Source organism: Rutilus rutilus (assembly GCF_951802725.1).
Source record: "Rutilus rutilus genome assembly, chromosome: 15".
Taxonomy (NCBI): Eukaryota; Metazoa; Chordata; class Actinopteri; order Cypriniformes; family Leuciscidae; genus Rutilus; species Rutilus rutilus.
Window position 1 is genome coordinate 10,609,448 of NC_140220.1, and position 17,362 is coordinate 10,626,809.

Consider the following 17,362-nt stretch of genomic DNA (forward strand, 5'->3'; position numbering starts at 1 on the left):
TTAACACTGAAGCTATGGGTCAGATTTTTCCAATCCTCACGACCTTGTCATAAAACTCGTTTAAATGATTATACGACGCCTCCTTGCTGCTTTTTGTTTTGATTTGTAACGTAAGTGATGAGTCGTTCATAAACGATCCGTTCATTGCGTCTGTCACGTGACAAATGAACGAAAGACTCGGAAGGTAAAGTAATTATTTATGTTCCCTGTAAACTATTTTTGACTGCATTATAATGATTTCTTAATTCAGAATATGATCAAGATTGCGTAGGTGGATGTGTTCTGGGAATTTGCCAGTTAATAGTATAACATTTAAAGCACCTTAAATGAACGAAATGACTCGAAAAAAGATTTGTTCATTTTGATGAACGAGATCGAACAAGAGAGTCAGTAGACACTGGTGGCTGGTGTTGCCAGAGTGGGTGTTTTTTCCGTTACATATTAAGGCCGGTTTACGGTGTGTTTTAGCCGGGTTTTCGCCTGGAAGGCTCTATAGAAATCTGGCACTCTACTGAACGAAGTTAAACTTAGAGAGCGTGGCGTTCACAGACACCAGAATGAACGAGTTCACAGTAACGTTCATCAGGCAGTAATACAGTACGTTCAGTTCACGTTCGCCCAAAATATGAACGAGTTCATGAACTATCGTTCAATGAACGTGTTCAGGCACAACACTGTGCTTCGCTGCCCTAGGAGGCCACTCCCAAGCCACGCCTACCGGTAAGAGAGCGCTAGGCTACTGTTGAGTCTCCGTGACGAGTCTGCCCGGGATTTCGAGATTGCCCAAAATGTCCGGGATTCGCCTTTTGCGTTCTACAGTCACCATTCATTATGTTTACTGTGGCGAGCAGGACGTGACTGAGGGCCGGGGGAGAACGATGAGAGGCCAGTGGTTTGATTACTGATGAGCGACACCTGTGAGACCCACCGGTCTCGTATCTCTCACGGAGGAGCGGGAATTTTCTTAGCAATGTTAAAACGCACATCAACCGATCACTTGTTTAGCGTTCATGTAAACACTACATTCAGATTCACCAATCGGAATGGATTCAGTTAGATTGAAACAAAAGGTGTGCATGTAAACAATGAATGGCGACTGCAGAAAGCAAAAGCCGAATCCCGGACATTTTGGACGATCTCGACGGCCGGACATGTCCGGGAAAAAGAGGATGGTAACCCCTACTACTCATCTTTCTCCAGCTACTCAGCTTTCTCCACAGAACAAGAGCCTGCTAGCTTAGCTTCCAAAAAAAGATGGCTGACACTATGTGTACATTCTGTGAGTGAGATCCCACCATCTATGGGCGGGTTGAAAACATGCGGGACAGCCCTTACTAATGGCTGTAGTCTTTAGCCTCTGGCCAAAAAATCTTTTGGAAAAGATTTTTTCCAAACAAAAAATACATAAATCTCTTGTCTCAGGGGGATATGAGGGTGGAAAGCACGGTAATTCGAAAATACTACAGGTTTTCTACTAATACAAAGCTTAATGCTAAATCCTGAAGTATCCCTTTAATTAGGCCTACTGCTAAGTGATATTAGCCTAAAAAAATTAGCCTAAAAATAGTACTACTAGTAGGCTACTTATTTATCAGATATTACGTATCTATTCAATTTATTCCAGTTTCAGAACTTCTACTGTACTTGTCTAGATAAATTATTAGACATAGGATACCAATTTTTGGTTTCTGGTTCCCAGAACAGACATTTCTTTACATAAATAGAATGTTCCCTGTTGTTTAGGAGAACATTCCCCTAACCTTCCAAGAAAGTTCCCAGTACGCTCCTGGAACGTCTTTGCTCCAATATAATTTACCCATGCTGTAGGTCAGTAATCATCCAGCGCTCCCACGTCTCATGGTATAATCGGTAATCGTCAGTAGCCTACTACAACAATCAATAATCAGTAGGCCTACTACACAAACCATGTCTTGTTTTGATTAAATAAGATTGAATGTATGCATTAATATGTAAGATTTCATAACTTGTATCACTGACACTGTACCAAAATAACCCAGATTTTATGTTTCGCCAAATAATTATGACTTCAACACAATATAGGGTTGTCAAAATATGAATTTTATTCACAGACATTTAAAAATGAATAACAATGATGTGACTTTAACTGGGATAGCATTACATTCATTTCTTGCACAGAATTAGAGAGACATGGTTCTCTCTTTTGGTCGGTATAGCCTAAACCAAAATTTCGTCATCATGTTCTCTTCAATTAGGCTAGACCTGTCAAATCTCTCTGAAATCACACTATTTACTCTTAATTATAACTAATTATTCAATGAAGGGATCAATAAACAAATGTTAGTCAGTCAGTAAAACGAAATGACTGTTCATTTTTAAATTACGCTAATGCGTGGCTTTCTGTGGAAGACAGCATGCTGGAGAAGCGCATGCAGATCCGAGGCACGCTGTAAAGAAAGATAACAAACACAAACCCACATATTCTTGTCACACTATGCTTAACACATGGCTTAATATCTTTAGCTGTCTGAAAATTATAATGCGTTTTGACTGATCTAATTAATAAAAGCTTCATTAAACTTCAGAAATGAAGTTTATGTTTATGAATCAATTTCATCATTAGAATAATCTCTTGGTCATCACACAAAAACATTCAACGTTTTAATTAGTTTGCATGGGAAAATAAAAAATAAAAAGAATAAAAAGAACCTATAGAGGAAATGTTATGGGAAGGTTCTCTTTAGGTTATAAAAAATAAAACCTAAAAATAACCTACAGAGAACATTCCTAGAACTTTCTTATTTGGTAAAAAAAAAAAAAAAGGAATATGGGAACATCAGGGGACGAGGAATGTTGCGTGTTTGCTTTACTTTCACTACTTTCAGTTGCTTTTTACTTGTCACATTTAGTGAAAAGTCAGAGTGGCTCATTTTATTTCAAATAAAAATTATATTAAACACTAGGCTACTAGTACCCTAGTAGCTACTACTACTAGTAGTTAGCTACTACTAACTACTAGTACTAGTAGACTACTAGTGATGGAACCAGCGACGTCTCGTGGTTCCATCACAGAAAGCCACAAAATCACTTTCCAGATCATTCTCATTCACAGTTCCATGCTGGTGGAACACTCTCCCCACCCTCATCCGGAATGCTGAATCCCTGACAACATTCAAAAAACAGCTGAAAACCCATCTCTTCCATGAGCACCTAAACTCATAAAAAAAATAAAAAAATAAAAATAAAAAAAAACATTTCCCTTAAAATCCCACTTATCATGCTCATGCTACTCTGAATAATGCCTGAACTTCGTATTCTGAACACTTCTTGCGTTGTTGTTGTCTTTTGCCTCTTCATGATGACTCGCTTAATTTAGTCCTGATTTGTAAGTCGCTTTGGATAAAAGCGTCTGCTAAATGACTAAATGTAAATGTAAATGTAAATGTAGTAACACACTCGTGTCTAATAAAATCGCACTACTAGTGTATATTTAATTGCTACTGGGAATACTGGAATAGTATCTTATTATTCAACAGATTCAGGAAAAAAATTACATTTTAAGTACTACCCCCGAACAGTAAAACTGGTATATTTAAAGTAGTCTGGAGGAATAGCCTCCATGATAATCCGGCTTGCCACAGGCTGGAGTGTAGTCAGATTGAAGGTTGGCTTTGCTCCGCCCATGGCTTGATTGTATATGAGTGCTGACCGAGAAGCATGCAGCAGTTTTTTTCGTAATGTTTTTGATGCGGCGGCTGGCGCTGAATGCGGTCTGTATTTGGAGAGCATACGCTTTTTATTGACTTGGATTAGGAGGGATTGTAAACTCTTTCATCTCTGGGATTGTCAGTTACTTTTTGCTGTTGCCGACTGCGGTGGTGCGACGCACTCAGCAGATTCAAGCAGAGAGGTAAAGGTTACAAAGTTTAGCCTGCTTATGAGTGTTTATGACACGGTCAGACGCGTGTGTGTTTACGCGTGCACGTTCCAAATAAGCTTCGGTTGAATGTTTTCAAACCAAATCATAATGCCCTTTGCGAGTTTGCGGATTTACCGGCACGATATTTTTAGCTACGCGAATTTTAGGCTGTTAACTTTTAAATGAACTTTTGCAAACTGTTTTCCAGGGGAATGGTAGACCGAATGATGGCAATGAACCATGGACGTTTCCCAGATGCTGTGAATGGGCATCAGCACTCCGCGCGCAGGATGGGAATGGGACAGTTTTCCAACGCGCTTCCACAGCAACAACACTATAACGTTATCATGGGAGATCACATGCATTACGCGGGAGGGAATGTAAACGCAAACCACGGGATCCGGCATTCCATGGCCTCTGGGAATAATATAAACGGAGGGATCCCCAATGGCAACTTGCCTGCCCGCTTTAACTCCCAGTTTGTCGGACAAGGGCAGCAGCTCGCTGCCAGCATGCAGTTGCAGAAGCTCAACACGCCTTACTACGGTCACCTCACGCATCCTTCCCATCATCACCATTACATGCACGAACTGCACCCCGCCAGCCACCAGTTAAACGGGACAGGACAGCAGTTCCGAGACAGTAACGCTAAGCAGAACGCGTCTGGGGTTCCTCTGCCTGGCCACCACATGCCTGCAGCAATGCTGCCCCCCAACGTTATCGACACGGATTTTATTGACGAGGAGGTCTTGATGTCACTGGTGATAGAAATGGGCTTGGACCGAATAAAGGAGCTGCCAGAGCTGTGGCTGGGACAGAACGAGTTCGATTTCATGACAGACTTTGTTTGTAAGCAACAGCCCAGCCGAGTGAGCTGTTAATCTCACGACTTTTCCCCGTTTTTGTTCATTCTCTGGCTTTGTCCTTTTTTTAATGAGACTGATATTACTGGTGTGTTTTCTTGGATCCGTAAACCACAGGGTTCCCACAGTCCTGGATGTATCAGGGAATTTCAAAAGTGTGATTTTCAGGCCTGAAAAAGTCATGGGAATTTGTGTAGTCAATATCAATTTTTCTCTGGTTATGCTCAAGTAAATCTTAGGTTAAAAATTAATGTGATCTCTGTACCTTCCTTCAAATTGCAAATGACTGGAGAAGTCATGAAAAAAATCATATAAATTCGGGGGTCAGAAAGTGTGGGAACCCTGAAATCCAAAACGACAAACCCAGAAAACACAACAGCCGTGGAAGTGAATCATTCAAGAGCAAACTTTTATCAGCTGGTTCATGCCATTATGTAACAGAATGGATTTGTTTTGCATGAAGATGGTTTGGACACCCAAGAGTCATGCTGTGCATCACATATGCAGGGGCTGGAGAGTGAGAAAAGCAAAAAAAAAAAAAAAAGCCCAGAAAGTCTGTTTAGTATTAATGTAGCAGGCAAAAAAAAAAAAAAAAAAAATCATGTTTTGTTCATTCAGACCTCCAGTGATATCAGATGTCAGTGAATGCATATTCTAAATAATGTTGGTGGTTATGTGACATGATTGTAGATAATAGTGTGTAATTGTCTCAATCAGCAATGTACTATAAACTTTTATTGGCCATATTTACCAGAACCCTGTGCTGCTCAGAGATTCACTGAACTGTGAGCAGATGCTTCAAGTTGTTCTTCTCTCCACCCTTTCCACATCTTCTCAGGCCTATGTTGCCTCCATGATGCTTGTGTGTATATCAGAGCCTAAAAACATCTATTGAAGTGATATGAATGTGAGCGAGAGTGTGCATTTACCAGTTACTCTATATGCTTAATTGAGTACAGTGTATCGAAAAGACATTCCGATCCTGAATGTCATAGTCTGGAATGTTGTAAAGGAAGGGAATGTGGAAATATCCCAACGCAGAAGAGTTTCATCTTCATCGGTTTTTGAAAATAGATAGACCACTGTGCTTATTATAGTATGCGGTACATGGCAATACTACTGTGTTGAGGCTTTCTAGGAAAGTTTTACAGTATTTTTGTATATTTTTAGAAAAACAAATGTTAATTTATTATATTTTAATTTGCAAACATGAATAAAGCAGCAGAGGCTCATTACTGAAGTCAATGCCCTGTTCTTTTTGGGTGTCAGCATCATTTATGATTCCAAATTTTTGGTTATGATGTTCTTTTCATGTCAGTTTTTCAATTAAAGTAATGTTCTAATCAACATATTACTATATGTTTGTTGTAACATCATAAATCTGCAAATAACATGCAACAAGAGTTTAATAAAAAAATTGTTTTTAGTTTTATTCTTAATTAACTCAAGTGGAAGTGAACATAAATATAAGAATATACTTTTTTAGTGTTTTAGTCTAGACACTTTAGGCATTTTTTTTTTGTTTACCAGAACAAGATATGAACATTTCAAAAAAGCTTACTGTAGATGTGCATTTAAATGCAAGACAAAGTGTTGTGTAAAGCGTCCAGTTTCACTGCATGAATAATTATCATGCAAATAGGTAGCATTCAGCAGACTTTGTCCTGCAGTGAAATTGAAGCTTCTCAGAGTTGTCAGCTTACTAGTGCCAAACACAGTCTAAAAACCATCAAGGGTTGATAGACTCTGTTATATGACTGAGCATTAGCATAATTTTGGAAATCATAGCTCATCCTCATTCCTTCAAGACAAGAACTGTATTTAACAATGATAATACATGTTCTTCCAGAGTTATTTGTAATGCAAATATGATTATGTAAATGACGGAAAAAAAAAAGTAATGCTAATGTAATGTGTCTTAGGAATCATAGTATTTTAATCATAACTAAAAAGGTTTAAAGGGATAGTTCACTCAAAAATGAGTCATCATTTATTCACCCTCATGTCATTCCAAACCCATACGACTTTATTTAATCTTCCAAACACAAATTAAGATATTTTTTAATGAATCCTGAGAGGTTTCTGTCCTTCCACTGAAAGTCCTTGTATCAAAAAAAAAAATCATAATCGTAAAAACGAATCCATATGAATCAAGCTGTTTAATCCATGTCTTGTGTAGCGATACAATCACTTTATATGATGAAGAGTTTTAATTTAGGCTTTTATGTACATCTTTTCCCTAAAAACCACTTGATTCATATGGACTGATTTTGCCTTTATGAGCTTTTTGGATCTTCTACATTTTTATTACCTGGACTTTCAATGGAGGGAGGTTTCAAGTATTATTAAAAATATCTTAAAGTGTTTTGAAGATTAACCAAAGTCTTATGAGTTTTGAACAACATGAGGGTGAGTAAATTATGACAGAATTTTAGTTTTTATCTCTTTAAGAACAAAAGACCTTTCATTAACAGTGCATACATTTTCTACCGTCTAAAAATGTTTTATTATATAAAAATTAGTCCAGACTCAAGATTCAAACATCTTTAAAGTACAATTTAAAAACTTCTCAATATAAAGTACTAGACTAATGAATCACTTAGGTCCTAGGATATAATAATACACTAAATTCAACATGTGTTCCTTATTAAAGTAGTTATTTTGCTACATATTTTGTTCAAATGATGCTACTTTAACTGTAGTTTCATGGCTTCCCTGTGGTGATATTGACTTATAATGGATGTTTCAGTAATGCCATTTTTAATAGCAGAAACCAACAGGATATCTACAACCTCCTGCTCCCATGCTAAATGTGAAGGAGATCCTCATGTAAAGAGCCTGTGGAGTTAAACTGTGTGTTTGATGGCTAAGTTCTCCAGTTCCTTCCTTCATTAGTTCTTGCACAGGCAATTATTCAGAGCACCATTATGTATCCATTACAGCAAGTTAATTTGAAAAGAATTTTAAACACAGCTTATATCAATAATTGAGACTAATAAAAAGGAAATGTCATAAGACTCTCCAATGAATATTGCAGCGAATATGCGGGCACACGCTCTTTCTCAAGGTCTGCCGTCCTTCACATTTTTGGCAGAGCTTCAAATTCTGCCACTTCATTCAGAATGAAGTAAAAAAAGAGAATGACTCGTGGAAGTGGAGGAGAATTAAAACCATCTTATTTGCGACGAGGGAAATTACATTTACAGAGCAGGGCAGAGATAAGTAAGAATGGTAATTACGGAAACACATAGGCATCGTTACTGAGAAACGAGGAAGGGAAGAGGAATGCTAAACGCTCCGGTGAATATCTGTCTTCAATAGGAAATCCATTTTTGGGGAAATAATTTGTCTGTGTCAGATATACTCTGCTCACATTTGTAATGAATGATTGCATTTAATCAATGATCCATAGCATATAAATTAAAACTATTACATACATATTTCACATTGATAAAGACACTATATCCTTAAAGAGTAACAAACTTCAATGGCTGCCTTGCTCAAGTAGATCTTTACACATGGGACCGCATAACTTTCTGAGCCAATCACCTGAGCAGTAGATGTCACTTAATCACTCTGGAACGAACAAACAGTGACATCAAAGGCAGCAGACAAAATATGAAAAATTTACATTTCTTTAAAAAAAAAGAATCGGTAATCATCTATAATAAAAATATTTAATGAATACATACTAGGTCTACAGGTTAAAAGTTAGGGTAAGTAAGATACATATACATATATATACATATATATATTCAGCAAGGATGATTTATTATTTAATTAATTAATTCTAGAATGACGCTGCTGAAAAATATGCTTTGCCTTCACAGGAATAAATTCAATTCTAAATTATATTACAACATAAAAGCAAATTGTAATAATATTTCACTGTTTTTACGGTATTTTTTAACAAATAAATGCAGCCGTTGTGAGGCTTCTTTAAAAAAAATTTTTTTTAAATATCTTACCATCCTTAAACTTTTTAACAGTAGTGTATGTTAATAAACGCTAAACTGCTACAGTGGATTTACATAAAAAATGTCATCGTTGCATAATTATTAAGTCATTTTATATTGCAATAACATTTCATAAAAGGCTTTTCCCCAAAACATTTATATCTTACTGACCCCACATTTTTTAAAGGTTGCATATAAAATTATTGTTATTCTGTATATTTTATTACCAAAAAAAAAAGAAGTTTCACTAGAATGCATGGCTGCTTTTAAATGGCTGTTAAGAGAGACAGAAGCTTTTCAAAATCAAACCACATCTATACAGCTAAACTGTAAAACTGACCTTTTTGGTCTTGATCATGTTCTTAAATATCATTTCTAGTGTCAAATAATCACTAATGTCCTTCTTTTGTTATCAGTCATCCTGCTAAAACAGTCATGACACTAAATCGGTGTGCAGAACATTCTGTAAACAGGCAAAGACCGGATGACACTGATCTGGATTGTGACATTGTTTAATATACTAAGTGAGATCCATTATAGCAGTCTGTCAATGGAGGTTCTGCCCTGCTGTTCAGAGGTGAGTTTCACCACAGCATGTTTTTACAGCTTAATACACCGCAGATGCTGTCACTGCACTGCATGAAAGAGCATTGGACACTTACATGGGACCTATCAACATAGCCATTAACATAGCTATGAGTCAGTCTGTGATAATGCCATTCTAGGGGCTAAAGGGGAAGTTTTCATTTAATAAGGCTTCATAGCATTGCTGCTGTTGATGCCTTCCTCTGAGATGTAATTGTACCTTTTTGCTTGCTTAGATAAGCACTCATGTTGGAGAGTATTTTTTCCCCATTTGCTTTTCCTAAAGGAAATAGGTCTACTAGTGCTTGCAAGGCAGCAAATGAATAGTGCTACTTTTTTTTGTTTTTGTGAAACAATCAGAAAATTGAGACCCAGAAAATGGTCTCTTTTATATGTCATTGCTTCCTTCTGGTCAGCAATGAGATTAAATGAAGAGCTTGGAGAGACTGGATTAACACCAATCATCTCACATGTGCCTCCATCTATAGAGTTGAACACTCACAATTGAATTTGCTCAAAGTCTATGATAAATCAAAAGTTGAAAGTAAGAGAACATTTCTCATTAAAATTCTCTCAAGATGTTATTGTGTCAACAATTGTTCTAATTTTCCAATTTTGTTCCAATCTCATTTCGAAGGCTGCATTTGTCATTGAGGCTGCTCATTTCAATAAACTGACCACTACATTCCAAATTCATTAGGAAATTACAACAATTTACGCTTCACTTAGAATAACGGTCAATATTATAAAGGTTACTGCTCTGAAATAAGACATCCTTTGAGACACAGCTAAAGACTCATTTTTCGATCTTGAATGAATCGACGTTTTGAACGAGCACGATCGCGAGTGTTATTTTTCTTTCACACAACAATTCAATAAACCAAAAATTTAAATAGAGTTACATACATAGAGTCATAGACACAATATTTGTTAGTTTGACAGTTAGGCCTACTTTGCACAGATTTGTTTGGAAAGCCACGGTAGAATTGCGGTTTTGTCTCCGAACAAACAGGTGGCAGTGGCGTTCCTGAACGAATCGTTGTCTTTGAATGAATGATTTAAAATTATTCATAAAATCTGTCTCTTGTCGCCACCTATTGGCTGAACTAAAAACTACTAAAGGCTGTGACTCCCTGCAGTCTATTGCTCGATGACATACTGGCATAAATTGAGTTAAATGTGTATTATATTACATTTTTCCCCTCAAGTTTAGTGGAAACTGAACAGCCGATTTGAAAGATTCCGTTGGTCATGTCAATCACAGTGACCTAACCTAACCTAACCTAACCCTAACCCTAACCCTACCCTTCACCATGGCTATGTTCGAAATCACCCCCATACCCTCATTCACTATTCCCTACATTCCTAGTCCACTAATATAAAACGAGTGATTGAATTCGGACATTGAGTGCACCGGAAGTGCTGCTGCTTTTGCTTGCTGAAGAATAATCAATACAAATCATTTGAATCTTAGCAAACTGGCAGCTCCAGTAGTAATGTAGAAAGTGTTCCCCTTTGACACATGGACTCTCCCAGTCACCCCTGTCATTCAGTGAAAAATGGACTATTCCAAACTTTCCACCAAGTTCGCGAAGTGACGGAGAAAAAAGTTAACGGATGATAACGGGAAAAGGAGATCGGCTGAATATTGTATATAGTTTGTAGAGTGGAATATAGTGTATTAGCCCAAATCGGAGAAGTTTTATAGATTGTGCGTGTGCGTGCAACACACTGATGTTGGCAATGGCAATGTCCAGGTTAGATGCACGGAAATCACATGACACCCTGTAGACCGGGCTCCCTCCAAGAAGTGAATGAGTTTTGAACCCAGGAGAAGAAGTGGCGCTGCTCCTCTTAAAAACGGCATTTAGGACAGAACCACACATCTATGCACCTTTAATAAAACAACGATTTGGAATATAACCTGAGTGAGACATTGTTCTGACCGGACAACCTGTAGCCTTCAGCCAAACCTGAACTAGCAATTAGAGTGAATACTCACAAGATTTTTCATGGTCCTCCGAGCCGGATAAGTGAATTGCTACAGAGATGTCTCAACCCGAGAGAGAAGCGCCTGTCGTGCGTCCACGAAGACAGATCAACCCACCGGCTCATTTAGTGGATTACGAGCTTGGTGAGCCGTTGCCACATCGACAGCCACTCCCCGACTTCAGCCATAGCAGAGTCCAGCCACCAAGTATGGTAGGACGGACCCAATCGACTTCTCCTATCAGTCAAGACTTAGATCATGATAAGTGGACACTGAGAGATGAATGGCAAAGTGAAAGATCCGATGGGCGAGAAGAAGCAGAGCTTACAGCCATGCTGCAGGTGATGAAACGCGAGAACGCCGACTTGCGGCAACAAACCAGCCAGCTTCCAGAGATTATGTCAGCATTACAGGAGATGCGACAACAGAATGCCATGTTACATCAGGAACTTCAAAGTCTTAAGGCAGAAAGGGGAGCCCCCTCCAGGCCAGTGACTTTACCAGGGCTATCTCCAGGTCCCTTTTCTCCAGTGTTGAGCCCTGAGACTCCACAACGGTTCCGTCCTACTCCAGCCCCACGGACAAACCCACCAACTCTATCTATGGCCATGAGAGAACTGTGCCCAGCTAGAATGGATGAGCATCCTGGATTAGCTGAGGATTTCAGAAACATGGACATTTCCTCCTCAATGCATGATAGAGTACCACCACCAGTGCGTTACAGTGACCCACCTCAACCCAGGTACTCTCATTCCTCCCAACACATTCCAGCTCATCAGACAGAGTTTGAGACCCCAGCATATGAGCGTATGCCACCTCCGCATCCAGGCTACAGACAAGCGTATTATCAGCCTCCATCAATGCAGGAGAAAATGTACAGAGGCCCTTCTCCAACCATTCCCTTCTTAACATCCCCTGATCCTAGAGAGTTTTCTAGACTGAGAATAGCATTGGAGAACATTTTGCCTGAAGATGCAACAGAGCGATTCAAATATCAGATCCTCACTGACCATCTTAAGTTGGAAGAAGCTCTACTTGTGGCAGATTCATACAGTAACTCAAGCTTTCCTTTCACAAACACTATGAGAGCCCTTAATAAAATGTATGGCCAGCCCCATCAGCTAGCCTTACAACGCATTGCAGAACTAATGGATGGACCAAACATTCGCAGTGGAGATGTGAAAACTTTTCGTATGTTCGGACTCCAAGTGCGTTCCTTGGTCAGTATGTTGGAACAGCTGGGTCAGAAAGGCAACGTTGAGTTGGAGTGTGGATCACATGTGTCCAGACTGATGAGCAAACTGCCACATGATCTCAGGTCCAGTTTCAAGAGGTACACACATCCTCTTCATGTCACTATCCCCACATTATTGGACTTTGCGGACTGGCTTGAGTACGAGCTACAAGTTCAGGATGACCACACTGACTATACCAGTCAGTCTAGAGTTTTGACAGTGACGAGGAGGGAGCTGAGGAGAGACTCTAGGCAGCCCCGCAAACCCACTACCATCCTCCTTGGTACAGAGAAACCAAAGGCCAGCTCAGCATCACCAGTTTATCCACCCAAACCAACTGCTGCTAAGAGAGAAGGGGTGAATGTTTACTGTCCATACTGCGACAACAACAGACATTTCCTGAATGGCTGTGAGAACTTTAAGTTACTCAACAAAGAGCAGAAGGTGAATTGGATTAAAGGCCAAAATAGATGCTGGCGCTGTGGGCGTGGTCATCATGCTGCCAATTGCACACTGAAAGCCCTCTGTCCATCTTGTAACAGAAAGCACTTGCTGGCCTTACATGATGTAAATGACCAGAGCAGAGCCACAGAAGAATCGGTTCCAGCCAGTGCAGTATTGTATGTGGATCGTCCAACCTGTGACAATAAAATTCTGCTGAAGGTGGCTAAAGTTCTGCTCCGAAATGGTAACAAATCCATGGAGGCATATGCAATTCTCGATGATGGGTCAGAGCGGACCATCATCTTACATGAAGCTGTGCAGAAGTTGAATCTGAAGGGACATCCAGAGGACTTGGTTCTCCGTACAGTCAGGCAAGATACACAGACCATTAATGGGGCGGCTGTGACCTTCACTGTGTCTTCAGTGGCTAACCCTCGTAAGGCTTTCAGGATACGGAGCGCATTTACAGCCAGCAGCCTGGGTTTAGCAGAGCACACGCATCCCGTCAAGGTACTCCAGAAGAAGTACAAGCACCTTGCAGGCCTGCCACTACAGCACCTTCACAAAGTGAAACCAGTAGTTCTCATTGGTTCTGACTGCCCTCATCTCATCACACCCATAGAACCAGTCAGACTGGGTCCACCTGGTGGCCCTGCTGCTGTGAGAACACGCCTAGGATGGACACTACAGGGCCCAGCACAAGAGCTAACCAGCAGTCTTTCCCCACAGCAATGTCTTTTCACCAGCTTACAGCCCAGTAACGACCTTTATGCAAATGTGGAGAAACTGTGGAAAATGGACATTCTTCCATATCGAAATGAAAAGGTACTGACAAGGTCTAGACAAGACCAAGAGTCCATCCAACTTCTCCAGGACAAAACCGTGAGAGTGGATGTTAACAGAATCCAGCGCTATGCAACCCCTCTTCTACGTGCCAAAGGTATGCCATGTCTACATGCACCCAAAGAAGCTGTCCTGCCACAATTAAGGGGAATAGAGAATCGTCTGAACAAGAATCCCGAACAAGCAGCGGCCTACCAAGAGGAGATAGTCAGGTTACAGCAAGCTGGCTACATCACGAAACTCACTTCTAAGCAGGTGGACTGTTCCAAAGAGAGCTGGTACATTCCACATCATTTGGTGGAGCATAATGGGAAGAAAAGGGTTGTCTTCAACTGTTCGTTTGCTTACCAAGGCCACAACCTGAACGAGTACTTACTCCCTGGTCCACCACTCAGTCCTTCTCTTCTGTCAGTTCTTCTGCGATTCCGAGAACTTTCCATCGCCATTAGTAGTGACATTCGTGGGATGTTCCACCAGGTACGCCTTTTGCCGGAGGACAAACCACTACTGAGATTCATTTGGAGAAATCTTCAAAGAGACAAGGCACCAGACGTGTATGAATGGCAAGTACTTCCATTCGGAACAACGTGCAGTCCTTGCTGCGCAACATACGCGTTACAGAAGCACGTTCTGGATCACAGTGAGTCTGAAGACACACAGTTCTCAGTTGAGAAATCATTTTATGTTGACAACTGCCTTCAGAGCTTCACCTCAAGTGAAAGAGCGAAAGGATTTGTAGACAGACTCCGCAGCCTCTTAAGTTCCGGAGGCTTTGATCTGAGACAGTGGGCGAGCAATGATCCATCAGTCATCAGCCACCTGCCAGCTGATGCTGGATCTCAAAGTAGCATCCAGTGGCTCAGCGAAGGTCATCAAGATGCACAAGAGTCAACTCTTGGGTTACACTGGAATTGCTCATCAGACACTCTCTCCTATAAGCAGCGGCGGACAGACCACCCACTTCCAACTATGCGGAGCATATACCATATCCTCGCTAGACAGTATGACCCCATAGGTTATATTGTGCCATTCACAACACGGGCCAAGGTGATCGTACAGCAGTTATGGGACAAGAAAAGAGAGTGGGATGATCCCCGTCTGCCTGAGAACCTGTTGAATTTGTGGAAAGCATGGGAGAGTGAGCTGGATGGTTTACAGCACATTGTTTTGCCGAGGTCTTACTGCAGTAAAGAATCCACATTTTCTGCGACGCTTCAGAGCGAGCCTACGGTTCTGTGGCCTACTTACGAACTGAAAATCCTGAAGGTAGTGTGGAAGTTTCCTTTGTAACAGGTAGATCTCGGGTAGCACCGAAAAAGCAGCAAACCATTCCACGGCTGGAGTTATGTGCAGCACTCACAGGTGCACAACTCGCAAAAGTTCTGAAGACGGAGCTAACTTTGCCCATCCATAGTGTTTCTCTGTGGTCTGACTCCACAACTGTCCTTACCTGGCTGCTGTCACAATCATGTCGCTTTAAAGTTTTCGTAGGCACTAGAGTGGCAGAAATCCAAGAACTCACAGAGTCTGATAACTGGAGATACGTGCCATCAAAGGAGAACCCCGCAGATGACATCACAAAGGGAAAACTGCTCTGTGACATAGGCCAGGAAAGCAGATGGAATAAGGGGCCAAAATTCCTCAGACAGACAATTGACCATTGGCCAGAGATGCCACCACTTACAACCATTGATCAGGACAGTGAACTGAGAAAGCCGATTTTCATTGGTCTTTCAATCTCCACTCCACCTCCCCCCGATCCACAGAAATACCATACGCTTTCAGAGCTACTGAAGGCTTACATTCAGTATGACAACGGGGCGGCCACTGATATCTCAACAGCAGATGACCACAAAGAGGCAGAACTTGCAGTACTTCGTCAGATCCAAACTGACTCATTTCCAGATGAACTGTTTGTCCTAAGAGCAGGTAAATCCTTACCAAAAAATAGTCGTTTGCTGTGCTTAGCTCCCGAATTTGATGAGGACACCCAACTCATACGCGTTGGCGGTCGTCTCCGTCAAATCAGCCAGCTAGAGGAAGATACGATACATCCTATTGTCCTCGACTCCTCTCATCCGACTACCAAACTGATAATTAAGGACTATGATGATCGACTACATCACCCAGGACCAGATAGGGTGTTTGCTGAACTTCGGAGGAAATACTGGGTGATACGGGGACGGGCTGCAGTCAGAAACCACCAACGACAATGTGCAGAGTGTCAGAGATGGCGGGGACAACCACAGCCACCAAGAATGGCGGACCTCCCATCTGCCAGACTGAGGATCCATCAACCTGTCTTCTACTCAACAGGTGTGGATTGCTTTGGACCTTACACTATAAAGGTGGGACGCAGGAATGAAAAAAGATGGGGAATCATCTTCAAATGCATGACTTCTCGTGCAGTCCACATTGACATACTCACCAGTATCGACACAGATTCCTTCTTAATGGCTTTACGACGATTCATCTCCAGGCGTGGTAAACCCTTTGAGCTTCTGTCAGACCAAGGCACCAACTTTAAAGGAGGAGAAAGGGAACTGAAAGAGTCATTCATCGCCCTTCATCCTGAGCTTCAAGCCCAACTCGCCAGCCAACAAATAAGATTCATGTTTAATCCACCCAGTTCACCCCATTTCGGTGGATGTTGGGAGAGAGAAATCCGTTCTTTAAAGGCTGCACTTCACGTCACCATTGGCAGCCAGACAGTTACAGAAGAAGTGCTGAGAACTGTCTTCATAGAAATAGAAGGAATTCTCAACTCCAAACCCATTGGCTACACCTCTTCGGACATCGCGGATCCAGATCCAGTAACTCCTAACATCTTGTTGATGGGGCGGCGAGATGCCTCATTACCGCAAGTGGTATACCAAGACTCTGAACTCCTGAGCCGAAAGAGATGGAGACATAGCCAGCTCTTGGCTGACCACTTTTGGAAGCACTTTATTCGGCACTACCTACCCAACCTCCAGATCAGACAGAAATGGAAGACCGAAGAAGCTGACCTGCAGGTCGGGGACACAGTCATGATCGTGGACCAACAACTGCCCGCGCTCTTTGGCCTGTTGGTAGAATTGTTCAGGTTTTTCCTGGGTTGGACAAGAGAGTCAGATCTGCGGAAATACAAGTTAACCCTCTGGGGTCTGAGCTGTTTTCTGGGCCCTGGAGGTGTTCTGACATGCTCTGACATTTGTGCTTATTTCTGTTACTTGTGACATTTTCATGGCTAAAGTCTAATTACACTGTATTCAGCACAAACTCTGCTACAATAATATATCAACAGCATGTGTGTAAAAGTTTGTAGTTTTGAGATAATGACATTTATGCGTGGTTTGTGAAAATACAAAAAAAAATTCTCACTGAAATAAGGTCATGAAACCCATACTTATTATTTCTTCACAAGACTTTTGAAAATTGTATGACGTAGCCTAGAATATTTGCTCTAAAACTATGTGAAAATCACCCTGACTGCTCATTCAGAGAAGACAATATATTGATTTAAAATTTTTACGACGTGTTTTGTGTGAAAAAGCAATATGCGAAGG

The 17,362-nt window shown here is 41.0% G+C and overlaps 1 protein-coding gene across 1 annotated transcript; it reads left to right on the plus strand.

Moving 5' to 3' along the window:
• Window positions 1–3,646: 3,646 nt before the first annotated feature.
• Window positions 3,647–6,006, plus strand: cited2 (Cbp/p300-interacting transactivator, with Glu/Asp-rich carboxy-terminal domain, 2). Its single transcript, XM_084432225.1, has 2 exons — window positions 3,647–3,889; window positions 4,107–6,006. The coding sequence occupies exon 2, from the start codon at window positions 4,111–4,113 to the stop codon at window positions 4,777–4,779; it is 669 nt and encodes a 222-aa protein (XP_084288351.1). The 5' UTR covers window positions 3,647–3,889; window positions 4,107–4,110; the 3' UTR covers window positions 4,780–6,006.
• Window positions 6,007–17,362: the final 11,356 nt, after the last annotated feature.

Coding starts and splice junctions, on each gene's coding strand:
- cited2 (XM_084432225.1), top strand. CDS start 4,111: ATGGTAGACCGAATGATGGCAATGAACCATGGACGTTTCCCAGATGCT.